At 39.1% G+C, this 23,072-nt stretch overlaps 1 protein-coding gene across 2 annotated transcripts in view; it reads left to right on the plus strand.

The window, feature by feature from the left end:
• The window catches only part of MAPRE2 (microtubule associated protein RP/EB family member 2), a 121,057-nt gene that overhangs the window by 56,592 nt on the left and 41,393 nt on the right, over positions 1–23,072 (plus strand). For both annotated transcript variants that reach the window (XM_089517268.1, XM_089517267.1), the window contains one exon: positions 11,608–11,735. In XM_089517268.1, coding sequence (XP_089373394.1) covers positions 11,615–11,735 — 121 coding nt within the window. In that variant the 5' untranslated portion in view covers positions 11,608–11,614. The remainder of the gene's footprint in view (positions 1–11,607; positions 11,736–23,072) is intronic.

The following is a 23,072-nucleotide window of genomic DNA, read 5'->3' on the forward strand; positions in this document are numbered from 1 at the left end:
GCTTTGTGTTTTATTTATATAAGAGAAGGCTTATTGATTTTTTCAGAAAGATACTCAGTTGGTAATGATAATGTTATATAGCTGTTCCAGCTATTAGACAGAATAGTAGAAAGCTTTTACAGAAGAGAAAAATGGCTTTTATTTTCTCTCCCACAGGACAATTCTGTGGATTCATATTTCCTTTGCATTGCATTTTAGGCTTAGGGTAATGTTCGGGGCTACCCAGCTCTTATTTAAAAATACTGGAAATGTCAGCAGAGCTTGGAAAAGTTACTTCTTTGGGCTGTTGCTCCCAGAATCCCCCAACCATCATGCTCTGGATGTCCTTAAGATAAACTTACATGATGGTTTTTAAGCTAAAACACTGCATGATTACAGTGGGTTGTGAAACACAAGAATGTTATAGATGAAACCAGAAAACAAGTAAGAATCCTATGTCTATCTTCCTATTTTATCTTTTCAAAAATAAATATTGCTTGTAGTTTCAAGTAGATAAATCAAGATTTCCCTGTATAGTTGGAATCAGCAGTGCTAGATGTATTGGTAAATTCCAGCTAGTTATGCCTGTGAGATTAGGCTTTTCTGTTCTGTGCCTTCAGGTCATTTCTACCCTATGGAAACTCTAAGGTGAGCCTATGATGGATTTTCTTGGTAAGATTTGTCTGGAGGATGCTTGCCATTACCCGCATCTGAGGCGAAGAGAGCATAACTTGCTCAAGGTCACCCAGTGAGTTTCCATGGCCAAGTGGAGATTAAAATCCTGGTTTGCCAGTGTCTTAGTCCAGCATTCAAACCACTACCTCACACTGGCTCTCAGATGAGGCTTACACACAGTTATTTTAATGATATCAAAATAAATAAAACAAATGTAGTCATGGCATTTATGAAGCGTTTGGAATGTAGTCCTTGGCAGTGAACAGGTTTAGTGCTGAACCAACAGTAAGTCTTGTGGGTTTTCCAATTCCAGCTTCTTGGTGAGTGTGGGATGAGGAAACAGGATTCTTCACAAACTGATGTCTTTAGACTAGCCTTCTCCAATGTGTGTGCCAACTCAGGTTGGCCAGGGATAGTAGTAGTAGTACAAGATATCTGGGAGGCACTAGGTTGGAAAAAGCTGTTCTAGATCAACTTCAAGAGTAGTATAAGAAAGTTTCATAGTAACCAGGGTGCAAAATTCTAGATATACATGATCAGATCTATATAATATAGAACATGAGTGCAACCTTATTAGCAGGCTTCTAAAAAAAAGGTGTATCTAGTTGCAGTCATTGCCTAGACCTTGAAGCTGCAGAACTGGTCTTTCTGGGAGAGTGTGGTCTCATCCAGAATAGATTAATATAACCATAGTGCTAACATTTCTTCTTCTAGGTGTCGTGATAATCATATTTTCCTCAGAGACAATAAAGACCAAAGAGCAAATAAAAATGAATCATATATGAAGCAAAAGGAAAACATATGTAAAACCCTATTAGGTTCAATTTTGATGGATCATCGTGGGTGGGAACTCACACATTCCAGTCCAATCTAACATTTCTTCTTCCATAGGTCATGATAGTCATATTTTCCTCAGAGAATGTAGAATTACTGACATCATATAAATAGATGAGAAGTGGGACCCTCTTTTTCCATCACCTATTCTCAATGTTATGAAATAGAGACATATACACAGCAAAAACAAACAACCTCCCCTAAAGCTTAAGAATTCTGAGAACACCCTGTTAGTGTGTTGCATGCTGTCCATTCCACTATCAATATTTAGTTTTATTTGAATGAAGATAGAAGTGCCTTTTGTATTTTACCTGGTACCCATTCTCTACCCTGGATGCACATGCTTCAGAAATCTGTGGATGTGTTCAAAACACTTCTATCATAGTTCAGAATATTATGACTCCATCACAAGAACTGTGGTATTTCACTTCAGTCAATATGTTTTAGATTACAATCATATAAACCACTCACTTACTTGAAGATAAGCATAATTCAGTGATACTTCTAAATAGACATGCATGGGACTGTGATATCAGAGTACAAAAAATTAGAGTACCAAAATCTGAGAACATGGGGAAACATAAGTAAAATGTACGGGCTCAGCTGCCTGATTCTTTTACGGTTCAGCCCTATGGTCCTTGGAAGAATATTCCAAGGGCCATAGGAGATTTGGGGCCTCGCTTTTGGTTGGGGGTGGAAGGTTGTGGCCCTCCAGATGTTTTTGGCTTACATCTCACATTAGTCCTAGCTAACATGCGTTCTACTTTTAAAAAACAAACCTAGAGGGCTATAGTTGCCTATCCGATGTTAGGTAGGAAAGATCTGCTGCCACAGATCTCTGTGATGTACCAACAGAAAAATATGCCACTATCTTTGCTTCTATGGTGGTTCTACAATAGCATGGTCTGGAACAGTAAGGAAAGGTAGGGGATCTGTAGAATCGTAAGCCTCCTTAGTTACCCAACACATCTCTGAGGCAGCCTAGTCCTAAGGAACTATATTGGTCCTTGAGCTGGCATTGCTAAATCTTTCCCCTTGCAGTCAATGTAAAGGGAAACTCAAACAAATGTAGTTCAGTGGTGGGAAATGGTTTTTAAAAATCCTGTTCACCATCCCTCACTAATGTGAGCTAGTAGGGCACAGGAGATAGCATTAGCTACACAATAGATTCTCCTCCCTACCTGCCACAGGATTGCGTTTTTAATATTTTGATTTACAGTGGCAAGCATTCTTAATGGAACTGATCTGTGCACTACAGCTCTCCAGCCCACCTCTTCAGTCTCCAAATGCTTGTTTTGATCACACGGAAATGTAAACATTAATCAGTGAGGGGAGGATTAAAGAGGCAGTATTTATAGGAAATCCCACAATAGTGCCAGCCTGCTTAGAAGAGTGTCCCATTTAGGATTTAAGTTCAATTCTAAGCTTGCTTTTGTCAGAATATTAATATCTGTGCTGGCTTTTGTTATCTGAGAAAGCAAATACAAAATGGAACCTACAAAAATAAAACTTGATTTTCCATAGAAATAAATTATTTATTGTTGATAACTTACAAAGCAAAAAAAAAAAAAGCAAAAAATCATATCAGCTTTTATCAGTTTCAGTTTAACTGTTAATCACACCTAATACTTAAATCCTAAGCATGTTATTTAGGATTAATCCCCACTTATTTCTTTTGAGCACTCCCTAAAATGCCACATGGATTGATGATGCTATATTATTAAAAATGACTTTCAATTATGTTCACTTTTTTCCAATTTTTTCCATTTAAAAATCTCTGAAATTGAGAAACATCTCAACTACTTGCCTATAAGTATATATCAGGGCAAAATGATATCCTTAAGAAAAATTGCTGAGGTATTTTTACCTGCTTCAAAATGTTCTTTATTGTTACATCAGTTTAGAGGGCATGTTATTTTCTTTCTTGGTCCCAGTTTAGTATAGTGTTTAAGCAACATCTTTAACTCTTTATTCTTTTACTTTAAAAGTAAAAATAGAAGAATAAATAAGTAAAAGAATAATATGGTATATATTATATAAAAGATTGGTTGCTAGCTTAGTAGCTCGTAATAGGTAGCTTTTCTAGAGAAGTAATGGCGTTAGTCTTGCAGCAAAATTAGGAGAGTCATGGTTGTACCATAAAGGTTAACAGTTCTGTTATGCCATAAACTTTTGCAAACTAAAATCCATTTCATCAGAGGCATGAAGTCTTATCCTTAGTTTGTACATGCAACCCCACACATATATTTGCACACACATGGCTGGGATTGAGTGGGTGGAATGATAAACGGAGTTTAAAGTGAAATGAAATGTTTAAAAGTGCCACTGTATTGTGAGATTCTAGAGATGAAATTTGTGGTATATGAACTAAATAATAATAATAATAATAATAATAATACATCAATTTATTCCTTTCAATAGTTAGTGGCAGTGACAACATACAAAATTAGCAATAGATATAACTGTAGACAAATTTTTGATATATTTCCAGAAACTCAACATATGCATACCATTTCAAGAAATCACATTGCATTTGAGAAACTTTCTGGAAACTTCACTATAATTTCTATTAACTGATAAATTTTGTTTGGAGATGCAGTTATTCCTGGAGAAACAGAAATTAATAGAGGAAACAATGGTGCTGCAGCCTGAGAAGAAGATATGTTCTTGCAGTATCAACATGGACTCTACTGTTTTGATGCAAACATGTTTAGGAAGAAAAAGTGGTATCTACAAGACATTTGTAGCTGCCACGGTTATTGTAGTAACCATGTAATAAGTCTTAAATTATAATAAGCGTTAGTTTGTGAGTACAATCCCATATAAAATATATGGCAGAAACAGAAGTTGAGCCTCTCTCAGATTTCTTAATGAAATGAAGAACAAGAAAGTCTGAACAGGAAGAAGAGTACTGTCTGCAAAAACATCTTCACATCTTCTATCTCTATGGGATCACAAAATTATCTATGACAATCAGAAGGCTTCCATATTTTCAATTTCTGCCTTCTTTCATGCCACTTCCCATGGCAAGTGAGGTGAACAAGCAGCTCTTCCAGAGCATTTCATCCAGTGATAAAGATAGTCTTTATCTTTTGATAGTCATCAAATCAATAGTTTCAGATTTGATGATCTGCTCATACTTTCATTCCTATCACATTACCACATAAACCCTGTTCTCACTTCAGTCATTCTTGCCAATGAAAATTGAATTATCATAGGATCATAGAGTTGGAAGAGACCACAAAGGCCATCCAGTCCAACCCCCTGCCATGCAGGAATACATAATCAAAACACTCCGAACAGATAGCCACCCAGCCTCTGTTTAAAAACCTCCAAGGAAGGAGACTCCACTACATTCCAAGGCTGCATACAGTATCTTTAAAGCTTACCTCTGGCTTGCTGTGGTTCACTTTTACATTAGTCTTGGGAAAGCTGCTTTAAAAATATCTTTTAGCAATCATCATTCTAGGATGAATACCTAACATATCTGGATTCTCATGGTTGCATCATCTGTCTTGCCAGGGACCTGTACATTCCTTTTAATATTGTGCGCTCCTCGACATGCTGGTCACCCTTACTCTCAAAGAATTAGATGTAGTTTGTGCATCTAACACATCTTCAAGGAACTATGATAACAGGCAATCACTTGGGTTATTAGTCCAAGTAACCCTTAGGCCTTTTAATAGCTCCTGTTTTCTCCCCCTAACATCAAATTTCCAAAAATTAACACCTTCAGATAATTTCTGTTCATTGAATTGAGTAGGAAATGAAGACCTATGTAATGCTTGACCATTTCTTGCCTGGAAGCTGTATGTGTATGTATTGTTGTTTTTTCTATAAATCTCTCTGCTCAAAAGTAAAAAAAGGCATGGACAACTTATATTGATTCTTCTTTCTTGGGGTCCTGTTCTTCAACTTGAGTTGACCTACTGGTACCTACCTGTTGGCAGACTGAGCAGAATGAATTAATGTGCTCCAACAGTGATAATTGCTATCTTGACATCTTGAAAGAAGACTGCTTTGAAAATGTGTGGATGAAGTATAGCCCGTGGGTTGCGTGCACCTTCCAAGGCTATTTTAGAGCCTAAGACCCCTAGCTTCCCTATTTCTTTTGCCATTGTTTAAAAATTAATATGCTCTCCACACATCTAGATAATGAGTGGTGTAAATTTGACATGGATTATTTTAGGCTAGGGAGAGGCCATTTGTTTACAGAGTGTAAACTAGAAGTCAATTTCCAATATACTTCCTGGTGGAAAAAGGTCTTTCTTGAGTCTAAGACAGCCTGATGAAGCCAAACACATTGTGCAGTTTGTACCCTGTACACCCCAAAAATAAGGGTGGCAATTGGCATACCCCTGAAGGTCCCACAGGGGGCCAATGCAGTCACCAAATTTCTGGCAGTTGCCCACTCCTCTGCAAATCTTTTCCATAGGCAGTGGAAAACAAAAAGGACAATTGGCCTCTGGACTCCTACACACACAACAGAAACATGTTATAACAAATTAACCTTTCTATCTAGAGTACCTAAGACCATCATCACTCAAATCCTGAGGTTTTGTATTCTCAGTAGTCTATAGTTGTAATTGCTACTCTGTGTATAGCCATGGATTTGAGAAGGTGAGAAAAAGTTCTTTTTTGCTACCTGATGTGTGTATACCACATATACTCAACTATACATCGACCTCATTTATAAGTCGAGCTCAGGTTTTGGGGCCAAAATTATGGATTTTGCCATGACCTGTGGATAAGTCGAGGGTAAAACTTGAAGGCACCTTCAGTGTGTGCATATGGCAAGAGAGACTCTCATGGAGGCTTTTCTTCATCATTTCAGCTTTTGTTTCAGGCAGACAAGCGGGTGGGGGAGGGACTCTTAAAAAAACAGCAATATCAATCAATCAGCCAAGACTATTTCTGCTTGGCACTTTCTTGCTAAACTCCTCTCCACACCACATGGGGAAATCTGAAAGAGCTGCTATCACATTACCATAATGACCCGTAAATAAGTCGACCTGGGGTTTTGGGGTCAACTTTTGGGCATACATTTTTAGATTTATAGACGAGTATATATGGTAGTTAATGTCTTTTAATGATGTTAAAGGACAATGAAAGTGCATTAAATGAATACAGTCAGCCCTCCTTATCTGTTTATCCACAGATTCGGGCATCCATGGCTTGAAAATACTTTAAAATATGTATAAATTCTAGAAAGCGAGCTTTGATTTTGCCATTTTATATATTTTCTAAACCATTGTATTGAATGGGACTTGAGCATCCATGGATTTTGTTATCCATGGGGGCTTCTGGAATCTAACCCCAAGAGATAACAAGGGCCCATGATATGCATCCTTGCAGAAGCTAATCAGATCCTGCTGAACCTTGCTGAATTGTCAGTAAACATTTGGAACCAACATATGGGTACTTCATTTTTCTGTAGTGACTGGTGGCATGAGGCTAGGTTTTAGATTTTAAAAGATTTTTAAAGATGCCAGTACTGGCTCTCAGTACTGGAATCAAGAACAGATACCCCAACAAAGTCAGAAAGCTCAATATGCCTGTATATATAAATTCTCTTTCACACTTCACAACACAGTTAAAGATTTGATTTTTAATTTCTCTTTCCTGACTGATCTATCTATCCCTCTGTAGTATCTGCAAAGATGGTCTTGAATTAATTAATAGATGTTTTAAAGTTATGAACTATTGAATCTGAGACTGCTGAGAATATATTCTTACGCTTTAAGCAGGAATTATAATTTTGTGAGTAAGAAAAACCAGAGTGGTGCCATTCAGAGAAGAAAATACCTGTTGTTAGCAATGATATCCCAGAAAAGCCTTGCCCCTTTCCTTTTGCCTAGCAACAATTTTGACATGCTAATCCATCTCTCCTTTTCTTCATGCTGAGTGACATCTGTCCAAGTGCTGAAGCGGGTTAGCAACAAAAATTCTGCCATCTTAACTTATTCGCTTTATCCAAAAGATGCCTTCCCTAACATGGTACCTTCTGAATATTTTCTTTTATAGTATTTCTTTCTCTGAAATATTGATATTGCAATCCATAGATGATGCAGCATTTAATTTTGGAAATGAAATAGAAAGGACATTTGTGTCTGCTAATTTGTATTGAACTGGAATATTCTGTGACACATCAGGTTCCAGTGATATGTTTTGTTTTACGCCCTCCCTCTCTTAATGATTCTTGGTGGCCTTGAAACAGACCATTTCATTAGGAAATAGAGGAAATCCCTGAAAAAACATCTGGCCAAAGTTCAGGACTTTTCTCCCTCTTGGCAAGCTCATCTGAAGTAGTTCTACATCATTCATCTTAGCTATCTTAGTTTTACTTACCAGACAGTATCCTGCCCCTTCTTCTATTTTGCAAATTCTTTTCTTTTTTCTTTATGCTGCTCATTGATTGTGCCAGCTCTTTCATTGACACAGTAAACGTGATCTGTGAATTGACAATAAATCAGCCTACTCTGTTGATACCTTTGTGATTTTATTTATTTATTAGGTCTGAAACACACATAGATAAAACCAGTTGATGAAATGTTGTAGTTTTTAAAAATATCACATCAAAAACAATGTTAGCAGTATAGTTTAACAACACAGCAAGAGATGGGAAGATGATCTGGTTGCCACATCTTTCATCCCTGTCATTACCAGGATTGATTTGGCTGATCTGGCTGGCTAGATGGGTTTTCTCTTCCTCCCCCAGTGTTTCATGTACATCCTTGTTCAAGAGAGAGGAGCTACCATCCCAAATTGAAAGTGTGTACAATTCTTTGGCTAAGAGATATGATAGCTCACTTCCCTGCTGGAACTTCCAAGCTAGAGAACAACATCTGTATAGATTGCTACAGGTTGGTAAAAGCAATCTGAAAAATTCAGATTGTCACGTATTGTGTGAGGACATACATGGTCTACACTTAATTGAAGGTTTATGGTGTCTAACAGAAGGCAAAGATTGGAGAAAGCAGGGTACATGGGTGAATATATATGGGGGATCTATATTGATAAGAGATTCCTTCATGTACTCATATCTAAAGCTGTGGATAGGTGGTTCATCTGCAGCATGGCTACTCTCATCATCCTTCTCCATTACCTATGCTGACTAGGGCTGATGGGAATGTGAGTTCAACATGAGTTGTCCACCCTTGCCCTAAAGATCATAACCTTTATTTGGAGAATAAGGAGCAAAACAGATTGGCATTATACGCTGGGGGGACGTATGCATGCCAGCTGCCCCTATGCTGGTGTCACGCCATACACCCAAACACACAGCGGGGGGCATCATGGCACTCTGTTGGTGCAATGTTTAAACATACTGCACCAAAAGAGCACCAAAAAGCTGCTGCCATGGTGGCAAAGGCATCCTTTCCACAGCACAAAAAGGAGCCACTTTTTGTGCTGTGGAAAGGCCAGATCAGGGCCTCCCTGTGCGGTTTCTGTGGCTCCGACCCTGAGCTTTCAGGGGAGGCATGGAGTTGCCCCTTAAGGGCCATCTGTTGAGACCCTGAGTTTTTTGTTTTTTTGGGGGGGGGCAAGATTTGGCCTCTGTAAATCCAGTGTGGAGATGCCTTATTTTTTCCCTTTCTCCCATTAATGGACCCCACATGGTGAATAAAGTCAGTCATCCTGCATATGTCATGGTGTAGCAGACCTCCCATTAATCCTCACAAAAATGCTAGAAGAGTCTGGTATGTGCTGAAAGCAATACACAGGAGGAATAAGCTTGAGAAAACTCCTAAGGGCACTAAGTGGTTCAAGAGGTTGAATTCATTCTAATTCTCTCCAGAAGATGACTGTGGTATGACAGGCTAAAACAGTGAGACTTAGAGTTGTAAGATATAGGAAAACTGCAAAATTCATGGAGGGGATGAGGCGGGTGAGTTTGCTGCCTTTTGCCTAGTGCTGAACTACAGCATAAGAAAAGCTCATTCAGGCACAAGAGGTTGAAAATGGAAGAAGTATGTGCCTGCCTGTTAGCTTTTTTCCTACCTCTTACACTCCGATGTTAGCCTTGAGCCAGTTTATCATGTTAATAAGGCACAGCAGTACTAATATCATAATGTCCATATGTTGACCAATATGAATCAGTGTACAAAACCAGCCCAGTTCCTTCCATTAAGGCTCTCACACACATCTGCGTATGTGTGTGTATACATTTGTTGACTAAAAATAGCATTTAGTTGCCTTTGTCACTATGAAATCACACAGTCTATATTATCCATTCTTGCCTGTTCCACAGCATTCTTGACTCCTGTCAGAGTCACCATTTCTAGTATATAAAAATATCCATAGCTGAAATGAGACTTTTTTTTTCCTATGGTGAAAAAAAACCACAGGGTCAAGACTTCATAGCTCACATATGCTAATAAAGAAAAGTGTTCTTCAAGAGAAATTGGAGGGGAGGGGGCTCGCCCCAATTGGTTTACAGAAACGTTTTGCTGGTAATTGTAGCCTCTGCATATTCTACTCTTTTGTGGGACTATTTGTAGTGATTTCGTCTGTGTGAGGGTTCTACCAAAGGTGTGAGGTTTTGTTTAAAAAAAACTAGGATGTGATTTGCTAAGGTGACCCTGTGTTTTGAGGGGCAAATTTTCTCCTCTGAGTTTAGGGTTACAGAGTGGTAATGCAACAATGCTATTCTAAGGAAATAAAGGTAATTTTAAAAGGAGGAAACAAGAAGGTAACATATTGTTCTGATACATTTTGGAATTAAGAACACACACACACTCAAGTGTGGAAATAAAATGTGGCAACTGGTACTGGGAATTTCCAGAAAATGGTCTGGCACAACAGAAATGTAATTTAGACTTTAAAAATCCTGAGAACTACAGTAACACATACTTGTCCCATCTTGAGAAGCCATTTGTCAATAATTTCTTAACTTTTCTGTGCTTGAATAGTGTTCTGGATTTCTGGTTTGCTAAGCTGACAATTTGTGGCCAGACATGGTCAGCTGTTAAATCTCTTAACTGCTAAGTCTGTTTTGGAGCTGCAGGCTGAAAAACTGATGGTACAGTAGGGAAAGGAAGAGCCAAGTGCCTTCTATCTTAAATATATGAAGCAATGGGTTATAAATATGTTGTGTCCATTGTTGCTAATTATTCTGAAAGCTTTCGCTCGTTGCCAAGGAATATGATATAAACTACATTGTTTGTTCTCTGGCATGCAAAATGAACTCACCAAAGTCCTGTTGAAGTTTTGTGCGCTCTCTTCTAATGTATTGGACCATAAATCCAGTTATCCCAAACGTCATGGAAACCTTAGTGTCTGTTGAAGTGGAAGCAAAGAAGTGGACCTCTTCCTGAGTCAGTGTAGTGATCATGTTGATTGGAGATGAAGAATGTTGTACAGTGGACCCTTGTTATACGCTGGGGTTTGGTTCCAAGATCCCCCGTGTATAACAAAATCTGTGCATGCTCAAGTCCTATTAAATATAATGACATAGCAAAATGTTGTCCCTTATAAAAATGGAAAATCAAGGTTTAATATTTGAAATTTATACTTGTAATATTTTCAAACCGTGTATGCTTGAATACTTGTATAAAATATCCATGTATAAGAAGGGCCGACTGTAGTTCAGTACATATGTAGGGTGCTGGGCTGTGGAAAGCTAAAAATTGTGTATGTTTTTCAGAATATATGGATCTCTAATGGATTTGAACTCTTCCTGCATTACACAATTCACTTTATTGCATTTCACTTTTAATTGAGTGAATTTTCTTTCAATTTCTGATGTCATATGATTGTCTTGAGAAAATACTCCTGGGTGAGATGTCACTATAAAGAAGAAGTGAAGAAATAGAGAATATGTTACAGAAATTATATTAGCCTTTTATTTCCAGAGAGTTTCAAGCTGTCCTTGTAGATTATTTTTTATTATGTGGAAGCCCTTCAGATGACTTTGTATCATATGAATTTTTTAAAGAAAGATTTACATTGTAGTCATTCTTCTACCTCAACAAGGATTGCAAGAATAAGCTGTCAAACTCTAAATATATTTTAATATTTAATATTTTAATATATATACCAGCACAAATAGTTGACTGTTGGCTTCAAAACAGCATAAATTCAATCACCAGTTTTACACCTACTTATCTTATTTTGCAGTTGGGGGATGGCGGTCAACGTGTATTCTACCTCTATAACCCAAGAGACTATGAGCAGACATGACATCATTGCATGGGTGAATGACATAGTAGCATTAAACTACACAAAAGTCGAACAGCTATGTTCAGGTAAGATCTTCATATATCAGTGACATTGTGGGAGCGGATCAGAATATAACTGAAACTAGTCTCAGTATCAGCTATGTATCTATGCATATTAGCTTTTGTATTTGTTTGCTTTAAAAGTCTGTCTTTAGCTTCCCAAATTACATAATAGGGGTTTGTGGGGATTGATCTCAAATTTGGATAGCCTGTGTGTATTTGAAATTTTGATCTGAAGGACTGTGATTTCTTGATGTTTATTATTGTGTACCTTCATCCCATTTCTGACTTCTGGAGACTCTAAAGCAAAGCTAACATTGAGTTTTCTGGGCAGGAAGGGCCTACAAGAAATGGTTTGCTATTGCCTTCCTCTGAGGCTGAGAGTGTGTGATTGCTACAAGGTAATTGCAAATGAGATGCAGGGTATTGCAGTCAATGCCATATATTGTTGAGTACTGTGTGTATTGTTAAGTACTGTGTAGGCTCTTCTGGGAGCTTGAAGATTCTGGTAAATGGAGATGATTTGTTTTACTTTGGAAGGGAAGAGTGAAATCTGTAAGGTATTTGAGACAATTTGAGATGAGGGCCGGTGCCAGCAAACCTGCCAACGGCTGTTTGATGTGAAAGCTTTTGCACTTTGGGACTTGGCTTTTTCTGTATTGAAGGCTGGTTGGCAGGAGTATCTGACTGACTTGGTTCAGACTGAAATATATTGTTGGGCTTTTATCTGGATCAATAAAGTTGCAGTTCACATCTTTCTTTCAATCCAGCACTAGCATTGACATCCCTGGATCACATGGTGATCCTGAATATTCAGAACTGGTCCAAGTGCTTTTGCTACTTCAGGCAGAGCAACAAATAATGCTTCCCTCACCCCTCCTTAAGAACTATGGTCAGGTTCTTCTGGTATCTGAGACAGAAAGGCCCTGGTTGTAAAATGCAATAATACTAATTAAAAATGTAATAGTTAGCTGTCCCAAGGGGTGCAGAATCACATAATGGGATACAAAGTATTTATTTATTTTATGGTTGAGATTTACATAATACCATGATCAATTGTCATATGAAAGTTTCATTTCTATTCTAAATCTGTAGTGTTATCATTTTAGGAGGGGAAAGTGCCAAAAATGTGGAAGCTGAATTAATTCCAGGGCTGGGGGAGAGGGTAAATCTGAATCTTATTATTAGTGGCATTTCTTGTTTATTTTCATTGTTAGGCTGATAGAAATATAACATTGGTCCTCCCAGATTATGTTTATGAAATGGGGAGCTGGGCTCAGTAATATAGATTACCAACCCTTTCTCTTCAGGGTGATTCTCCCTACCCCATCACATGTAGTTAAGGGTAACTCTGACCCTCATCTGAAACTTGAATATGGCTAACCCAGACTTTAAATCCTTTTAACCAAGGTCTAATATGGTTTAAAGTTGGTCTCAGATTATAGTCAAAGGAAAACCAGTAATTGTTTTTATGAGGATCTGAAGGTCTTCTAAATTTTAGGATTATGGCAAAATTCTGCAACCACAGTTTCTTTGAGGCTACATGTAAGTCTGAAGTTGTCCCACTGTTTTCACTTTAACACATTTGTAAAGCTGAAGAAGACAAAGAAATTAATTCAGAGTTATAACTGCCTGCATGCAAGCCATTTGGTAAAATGCTGCAGTTTTTCAACTGCTATGCTGATCTAGTTTGGTCTTTTATTCTTTCTTAGAAAAAAGAAAAAATGTCCCTTGAAGCGTTTCCAGTCTTCATGCGGCATAACATTAACCCCATAAAATATCTGCATTTATTGAACACTTCAAAGGGCAAGAGGATGTGGGAAGCATTATAATATTCAGGAGCATTTCTTAGCATTAACAGTGAACAACAGAACAAGTCAGATAACTGGAATGTATAAAACACTTGAGCATTGTGATATTTTAAGGGATGAGTTGCCAGCTAACCAAACCTACAACCTATCCTGGCATCTGGCCCTATATTTTTTTAAGATACAAAGTTAATTTTTAAAAAAAGAACGTGTGTGTGTGTGTGTGCGTGCGTGCGTGCGTGCGTGCGCGATGTTTATTTTGCATATCCATACATCCAAAATCAGGGACAATCTATGGGTATGCCAAGGTGCACAAACATTTGTGTATTTTTTAAAAAAAATATTAAGGGTTTTTGTATGTCTATAAACATTTATTTTAGTTACGCACAGAAACTCAAGGGCTTTCATCAAATGCTTAAAAACAATGATTGTAAAAAACCTAAGAATTCAAGTTAAACCCCATTTAAATTAATGGAGACACAATGTCTCCATTAATGAAAATAGGCAAAGTTTTGGGCTAAGAGAGTCTCTAGAACTGGATTGCATTTGGGGCCCACACAAGCTTTTTTTTTTTTAAGGATATGGTAGAATTAAGTTCTCCCTGTGGAAATCAATAGTGTTCTCAACTCATTATAGTAGGCAGTGTTAAATCTGCTAAGTGTTCCTAAATGATTGGGTCCAAATACAAGTGGCCTGTAGTTGAAGACTATTGGGGGAAGAGGGTCTGTACAAGCTTAAGATCATGGAGACTAATGACAACATAGCATAAGAGGAGCTTTGGCGAATCAGACCAAAGCCCTGTCTAGTCCAACATTTTGTTCACAATTGCCTGTGGAAAGGCCGCCCCCCAGGATCTATGTGCAGTTTGATCCATATATCACATTTCCCAGCAACTGATTTACACAATTGTACTGCCTCTGATACTAGAAGTGATATATATTCTTCCTGAGGAATAGACATTGATGACCCCATTCTCCATGAATATATCCAGTTTAAAAACCATCCGAGTTGACAGCTGTCATTATATCCCATAGCAGTGAATTCTACACTGGATCAACAGGAACATGAAGCAATATATAGTAATCCTAAAACCCCTTTCTATGGGTGTATCCAGACTGCTGAATTAAAGCACTTTGAGACCATCTTATCTGCCATGACGCTATCCTACATAATCCTGGGTTTTGTAATTTGGTGGCACACCAGAGCTCTCTGACTGGACAGGCTGAATACCACACCAAACTGCAAATCCCACGATTCTGTAAGATAGAATCATGGCAAAGTGGTGTCAAACTGCTTTAATTCTGCAGTGTGGATAAAGCTTTAGTCAGTCACTCTGAGTTCAGATCTCATGAGTGTATGTAATTTTTTTAAAAGTGACCTCAACAGGCATCACTTTCCACTTGTTTACACTGAATCTCATTTGCCTATTCACTGGTTATTCTTCCACTTTAGAGTGACATTTTGGAGCTCTTTTCAATTCAGGTTTGTTCTCATCATCTTATCCTAAATAATTAATTATATAGTAAATGTGGACATCTCTCCACTTCTAAGTCTGGATTGTTTGTGAACAATTATTTTTTAAATGGTCCCAATACAGATCTCTGAGGCACCCAGTGGCGTTACTGACTGTGTGTCAGCCGGTGGGGGGGGGCAGGGCCAAAAGGGCATGCCCCTCAACTTGCTGCCAGGCACTTTTCTCATGAGTAAAATGGCATGCATTAAGGAGGGGTTGTGCTAGGCTGGGTGTCACCTGTTTTCTGGGATATCACCTGGTGCAGTCTGCACCTCCCTGATGCCACTGTGACGCCACTGGAGACAACCCAGTATTGACATTCCTCCACTGCAAGAACTATTTGTATCCTCTGCTTCTTGTTTTTTCTATTATTGTTATTATTATTAGTGTGGGATTTTATCAGAAGACTTTTGAAATTCCTGACTGGTGCCTTTTATCTTGAGCTGCAAAAGATAGTCTTGCAGAAGTCTGAGGGAGAGAGAGGAAATAGTATGACACAGGCAGTCATAAAATGTCTCCTCAGGAGTGGAGCCAGTCAAAAGATAATGGCAGATGGAGTCAGAATTTGGTGTGATCGTATTGCTGTTATGGATATCATTTTTATTTGCTATCTATTCAGTTTTGGAAATGTATTAATACTTTGAATAGCTATTTCCTTACAGCAGCAAATTTCATAGGGAAGTACTGCCCTTAGGTTTGGAAAGATCAATCTCTTCATTTCAGCCTTAATTTGCTGAATCAAATTCCTTATTTTATATATTTCCTCCCCTATCCACATGCTTTTTAAAGTATCCTTACTCATTTCCTGCCATTTAAAATCTTCATCCTTACCCTCTATCCCCAACTACTAGTTTCTTTCATCCCTGCTTGCTTGTCTGCCTGCTACATTTCCACTCACTGCTTCCTGCAATAGCTTCCCTCTGTTATTCTCTTTCCCTTTATTCCCTGTTTTTAAAGTGTTAGAATTTAGCATTTTAACTTTTTATCTGTTTCCCTGTGATTGCATACAAAGCGGCTTTGGATCTTTCCCACTGTATTTCCCTCCACCTCTAGCTTTACTGTCTGCTATATACTTTTCTTATTTCAATCTTATTGCCCTCTTCCCCCATGCCCAGCACACATACAGATATATGGTGCTGCTGGCTTGTTACATTTGTCCTTCTGAAGCGGAGAAGATGAATATCTTTGCAGTTAGAAGGTCCTTCTTTTTTCAGTCTGCCCATTATTTGATTTCATTTAAAATCGTTTCCTACTTTCTAGTTGAAGATAGTACAAGGTAGATTACAAAATAAAAATGTAAAACTAATTAAATATTAATTACAGTTACTATTCCTCTTCTGGCCATTTTGTCCCTTACTCACCCATTTTGCATGCTATGGCCTTTCTTTCTAATATCAGTTGCTTTTACAAGTGTCCACATGCAAAGGAGTACTGGTGATGTTCCTCCTACTAAAAGGCTGCAGCATTGAGTCAACCTGAAAGTGATCTAAAACACCTTGTGCTTGAAATAAAATTGGAGAGATCCAGCTGTACTGGTAGAAAATAGTAACATCCAAAATTCAAGAAACAGTGGTACCTTAATGGGGCCAACCAAAATGCACAAAATGCATGATACAAGCTTTCGAAATTCCACTGACTTCTTGATCAGGCAAAGGTGTTAAAAATCACACAGAAGAAAGAAAAATGTGATATTAGAGTGACAGGCCTACATTTTGTCAAAATCTTGTTGTTTTCTGCTAAGATGGTATGGAGGGATCCATGCAGGCGGGTCCTCCTTCTGGCCGTTGCCCAAGGGACAGAAATGTTCGAACAGTTGGCATTAATATCTCAGACAAAGGAAGACTAGTACTACTGAAAAAGAGTCCTTTGTCTGTATATGCACAACTGCCTCCTTCAGCCAGAATCCCATCATCACCCTCCATAGACAAGGGGATTGGGGTGTTATCTTTGGGTGATCTCATTATGGTGGGTGTTCCTGCTTTCTCCCATGCTGCAGCCATCCTGAATTCCCTAATATGGTATGGCCAGGTCTCCACAGTGGGGTTGCCTTTCCTGGTGACCGACCTCAGCATCCTTTTGAATATTAAATTGACATCACAATTGAGTGGCTTGATTGCAGGCCTGACCTTGGGCTAGCATGGCCATGTGGATTCTGAGAGGAAAAGACTTGTAAAGTCCAGGAAATAAAATTTAAATTCCATTAGCAATACAAAACATATCCTTTGAGATCCAGATTGCCTCTGTCCTTTGTGAGGCTTGTTGTTGTTGCAGTGTGGCTTCAAGCCATTTCTGACTTATGGTGATACTAAGGTGAACCTATCATTGGGTTTTCTTGGCAAGATTTGTTCAGAGGGGATTTGCCATTGCCATCCTCTCAGGCTGAGAAAGTGTGACTTGCCCAAGGTCATCCAGTGGATTTACATGGCCAAGCCAGGATTCAGACCCTTGTCTCCAGAGCACTTTATAGGAAGACAACATTGAACTTCTCGAGAAGCTTCCATGCTGTTGAATTAAAAAAATTTTTAGGTGCTGTTTAGATAAAAGATGCTGAATGCAGTCCCAGGTGTTTTTTTAAAATGTTTTACCTTGGTTGGAAGTAGAAACCTCAAGCGATAGTAGTTCTAAATGGGATTATTCGGTTCGATATTGTTGGAGAAATCAAAGAGATACGCACAATTTTTTGAGTAAGTTTATTTGGGGTATTTTGGGTTTGGTTCTGATATGTAGGGGCCTCCGCGTTGCTCCCCCATTTAAAAAAAAATGTGTATTGTATACAGGCAAGAAGCAGTAAGAAATCAGGATTTCAACACAAAGAAATTTATTTTCGGTAAGAAGACAGGAAGTAACGACGCCAAAAACAACGGGTGTAAATGATATATTGTTTACTTTAGTATATTTTGTAATCTTGTAAATTAATGCGCTACTATAAATCTAATAAAGATATATTAAAAATAAAAAATAAAAAAATAAAAGGAAGTAGAAACCTCAAAAAGTAAAGTCATAGTCCTTTGGTTCCCATTTATCATTCCCCTGTTGCAGTTAAAATGTGGTATCTTCATATATAAAAATCATATCCAGCGTAGCCTGCCTGCATGGCACACGCATAGACACGTACCCCATTAAAGCCTATGGGCTTGAATATGTGTGAGCCTCTGTTTTCATGGGGGGGTGGTCTGGAATAGATCCCCTGCGTAAACAGAGGGCCAACTGTAATATGAAATATATAAAATATAAAATAAAATATAGAACGAAGGTATACATTTGTAACTTCCAGTAACTTAGGAAGTAAGGGGTGTGTGTGTTGGTGCTGTTGCTGTTTTGTTTTTTGCACTGTTAGTAACAGTTTTACCACTGAGTAGTATCTTCCGATGAGCCCAGCCTATGTCTTTCCCAGTAATGCATTCTATTTCATTCTGTGGTCCATGTCATTTTGGAAGCTGAGCAGAACTTCTTTATGAGTAACTAAGCATCACACCATGCCTGCTGATTCTTAAGAAACCACCATCACATACTTTTTAATGATCATCCAATGTTTCATGAGCCATGATTTATGAAACCATGGATGAGTACCATAAGTACATGCTTTTCCTTTCCTTTGGCTGATCTTCCCTTCTTGTTTAAGTTAGAACCTCCCAATTTGAACAAAATGGGAGACTCTGCTTAACACAAGCCAGGATCAATATGCTGAAGCCAGTGTGCAATGCCGGGCAGATTGCAGAATGACTGTGCATTCATGGTGTTCATTAATAGCTTCATAAACTGTGCTTTATGGGGCCTTCAACAAGGCTGTGTGAGTACAGCTGGTGAGTGGCATAATAGCCTGCTAGAAATAACAGGGGAGGCCCCACATGGGAGAAACCAAAGCATTGGCTCCATTTGCAGATCTCCATGTGGCTTTACATTTACGAAAGAAGCAAGGGTTGAATATGTGAAGTTGACTAATGGAGATGTGAGTAAGCACAAAGTTATTTGGCTCCAAAGCCTTTGTGACCCATTTTGACAGCAAATTGGAATACCCTGAACCATACTTTTTTGAGGTTTTCCCACTGTATATAAAGATATACAGAACCGAGCCCTATTGCCTGGAGACCAAACATTCATCTCTCAATGAGAACATTGCACACACCCAAATGTAGGAATTCCAGGGCCATTTGAGTGCATAAAAAGGGATTCCAGCTTTAATTTTCAAAAATGCTAAGTTGGGCTGTGGACTAAATTTAGACACCACAGAACTGAGATCATCTGGCACATCGCTATTACAGTAGACATCTCAGGAAGCACAGAAGACCTACTCTGCCTCCTTAGTGGAGACAAGCACACAGCCGAGTCTCAAAGAGAAATATGCATATGACAAGCAGCTTTTCCTTTGCATACTTTCAGCTTAGCTATATTTACTTAAAATTGTGTCCTTTGTGATTCTGTTAAAAGGAATGAATTACATTATGTTTGTTAAAAATGACTTCTGGAAGTTTTTTAAAAATAGACCCTAGTTTTCTAAATTGAGACCAAAATCTATAAACATTTATTTATTTATTTATTTATTTATTTATTTATTTATAGTATTACTGTACCACCTTCCAACCCACAAGGGCTTCTGAGACAAGGACAATTAAAGCCAATTAAAATAATGCAATTTTTAACAAAATAAACACATTAAAACACTTTTTAAAAATGCCTAAAAGCAGTCTAAAAGTAATCCTATAATCTAGTTTTGGAACAGTTAAAACCAATTTCAAATACTGAATGCAGAACAGCTTTGTTCTGGATGGCTGCCAGAAGCTTAAAAGAGAGGCGGCCAACCTAACTTCCTTGGGTAGGGAGTTCCATAGTTGAGGTGCTGCTACAGAGAAAGCCCTATTAAGTCTACTCACCTGACTAGTGAGGTGTTGGGACATGGAACAGGGCCTCCTCTGAAGATCTCAAATTCTAACAGGCTGATATGGAAGGAGGCAATCTTTCAAACATCTTGATCTCAAGTCATTTAGTGCTTTGCAGGTCAACACCAGCACCTTGAATTGAGCTGAGAAATAAGTTGGAAACCAGTGCAATTCTTGCAGGACTGGTGTTATATGGTTTCTAAAGTGTGCATCTGACATGAGGCTGGCTGTTACATTTTGCACTAGTTGCAGCTCCTGAAAACTTTTCGAGGGCAGCCCCATGTAGACAACATTACAGTAGTCTAGTTGACAGGTAACTGGCATGAATTAATGTGACCAGATCTGTCTTCCCCAAGAAAGAGTGCAGCAAAAGCTTGGAATGGCACTCCTGACTATCATAACAACCTGACTTTCAGCAGCACTGGATCCAAGAACACCCCCAAGCTACAAACCTGATCTTTTGGAAGGAGAGCAATCCCATTCAGAACAGGCTGTGACCGTGATCCCAGTTTGGTTTTCCCACTGAGCAGTACCACTTCCCTCTTGTCTGGATTAAGCTTTAATCTTTTCACCCACATCCAATCCTTTACTGCATCCAGACAATAATTCAGCACTACCACAACCTCCTTGGCATCAACTGTAAAAGAGAGATTGAGCTGGGTATTATTATGATGCTGATGATGACACCCAACCACAAAGCTCTGGGTGACTTCACCCAGCAGCTTCAGGTAGACATTGAAAAGCATAAGAGATAGTGTTGACCCCTGTGGAACCCCACAGGCTAATGGCCAAAAGGCTGAACAGTAGTCACCCTGCATCACCCTCAGCTAAGAAAGACTGGAACCACTGCAAAGCAATGCCCCCAAGACCCATGTCAGTCAGATGACCTGGAAGGATACTATAGTTGATGGTATAAAATGCTGCTGAACTATTCAGGAAGACCAATAGGGACTCACTCCCACTATCCAACTCCCAATGAAGCTCATCCACCAATGTGACCAGTGTTAACTCATAAGCATGGACCGTGGAGAGGCCATCAGTACATCATTGGGATAGACCTAACTTCCAGAATGTTGGAACAATTGTTATTGCTACAAATGGCAAAATAGAATTCAACAGTTACAATTATAGAAATAGTAGAATAAATTATAAATAAATTGTAGAAATTACTTAATTGCTAATTTCCAGAATCCAGAATCCTTCATGAAATATTACAGAGAATACAGCTTTAGATCTATAACTTTTCATTCAATCTTGAATAGTGATATCTGATGTAATTTGTAATTTATAGTAAGGATGGTGCTGAAACTATGGCACGTTACAGATAGGCCTAAGAGGCGCCGTCCTTGAGCCACGATTACGCGCGAGGGGCGGCGCTTCCGGACGCGCCTTGCCCCTCGCGCGTAACCGATACGTCAAGATAGCGGCGCCCTATACAGATGGGCACCGCCATCTTGACGTAGCGGACACTCTGCGTCCGCACGTCCCAACCCAGAAGAGACGTCGTGAGTGCGCGCTTTGGCACTTGCGACGTCTCTTCCGAGTTGCCGGAAGGAGCGCGATTTTCGCACTCCTTTTTTGCGGCGCGGAGGAGTCGCACGGTTTGGCTGCTGCGGCTCCTCCACACTGCAACCGGCAGCGGCCTGAGACCGCCCCTTTTGGGCGGTCTGTAACGGGCCTATGATCAACCTAATTTTGGCAGCAAGTTTGTTCTGATAGAACGACTTTTTAGCTGCCACATCACACTGTTGACTCATGTTCAATTTGTGGTCTACTGGGATTCCTAGATCCCTTTCACATGTAGTCTTGTTAAGCCAGGTGTCCCCCATCCTATATGTATGTATTTCATTTTGTTCTGACTAAGTGCAGTACCTTAGATTTCTCCCTGTTGAAATTCATTTTGTTAGCTTTTGGCCCAGATTTCCAATTTATTACAGTGGAGTCATGCCTTAAGCGTATGGAACAGGCACGCTGTACGATCATTTTGAATTGTGATCCTCTCCTCTGGGATATTAACTCCTCCTAATTTGGTGTCAGTTTTGATAAGCATACCTTCTATTCTTTCATTGAAGTTGTTGATAAAGATATTGAATAGCACGAGGCCAAGGACAGAACCTTGTGGCAGCCAACTGGCCACTCCTCTCCTTTGGGTTTGGCTGGTCAACCAGTTACAAATCCACCTAACTGTTGTATTGTCAAGCCCACATTTTTCTCTGTCCCCTGTTAGCATTTTGTCATCTTCTCCATGCAGTGGCCCTACCATTTCCTTCTTCCTTTTGCTATGGACATACCCAAAAAAAGCCCTTTTTAATGTTTTTAACCTCTCTAGCAAGCCAGAACTCATTCTGCGTGTTAGTTTTTCTGACTTTACCCTTACACATGCTAACTGTTTGTTTTAATTCCTCTTTGGTGATTTCCCCCTTTTTCCATTTTTTATACATGTCCTGTTTAAAATTTAGGTTAGTTTAAAGTTCTTCAGTCACCCATTCTAGTTTTTTGATACACCTCCTATTTTTTTCTCCTCATTGGAACTGTTTTAAATTGTGTCTTTGGTATCTCCCTTTTGAGAAACTTCCATCCATCCTGAACTCCCTTCTCTTTTTGTATTCCTGAGCATGGGATCTCCCCCAGTATTTCCCTAAGTTTACTGAAGTCAACTCTCCTAAAGTCTAGAATGTCTGCCTGACTATGCCTGGCTTCTCCTTTCCACCGTGTAATAAACTCTGGGAGAACACGATCAGTCCCAACTAAGGATCCTGGCACTTGCACCCCATTAATCAGATCATCCCTGTTGGTTAAGATCAGATCTAAAATGGCTGATCTCCTTGTTGCCTCTTCCACCTTTTGAACAATGAAATTGTCTTTCAGACAAGTGATGAATTTGCTAGAACTTAAAGTTTTGGCTGAGTTGGATTTCCAGCAAATATACAGATTGTTGAAGTCACCCATCACTATTACATCTGTCCTTTCTGAATGTGTGGTCATCTGTTCTAGAAAGGCATCATCCAATTGAGAGGGAGTTCGCCAGGCAAGTCCAGTTCCATCAGGACTAAGCCTGAAGGAAGGAGACTCCGCCCTCCACAACTGCCATCTGCCGGCCTGAGAGGGAATACGCCTGGCAAGTCCAGCTCCATCAGGACTAAGCCTGAAGGGAGGAGACTCCGCC

Source organism: Sceloporus occidentalis, unplaced genomic scaffold (assembly GCF_023333645.1).
Source record: "Sceloporus occidentalis isolate IW3139 unplaced genomic scaffold, rSceOcc1.0.p SCAF_3, whole genome shotgun sequence".
NCBI classification, from domain to species: domain Eukaryota; kingdom Metazoa; phylum Chordata; class Lepidosauria; order Squamata; family Phrynosomatidae; genus Sceloporus; species Sceloporus occidentalis.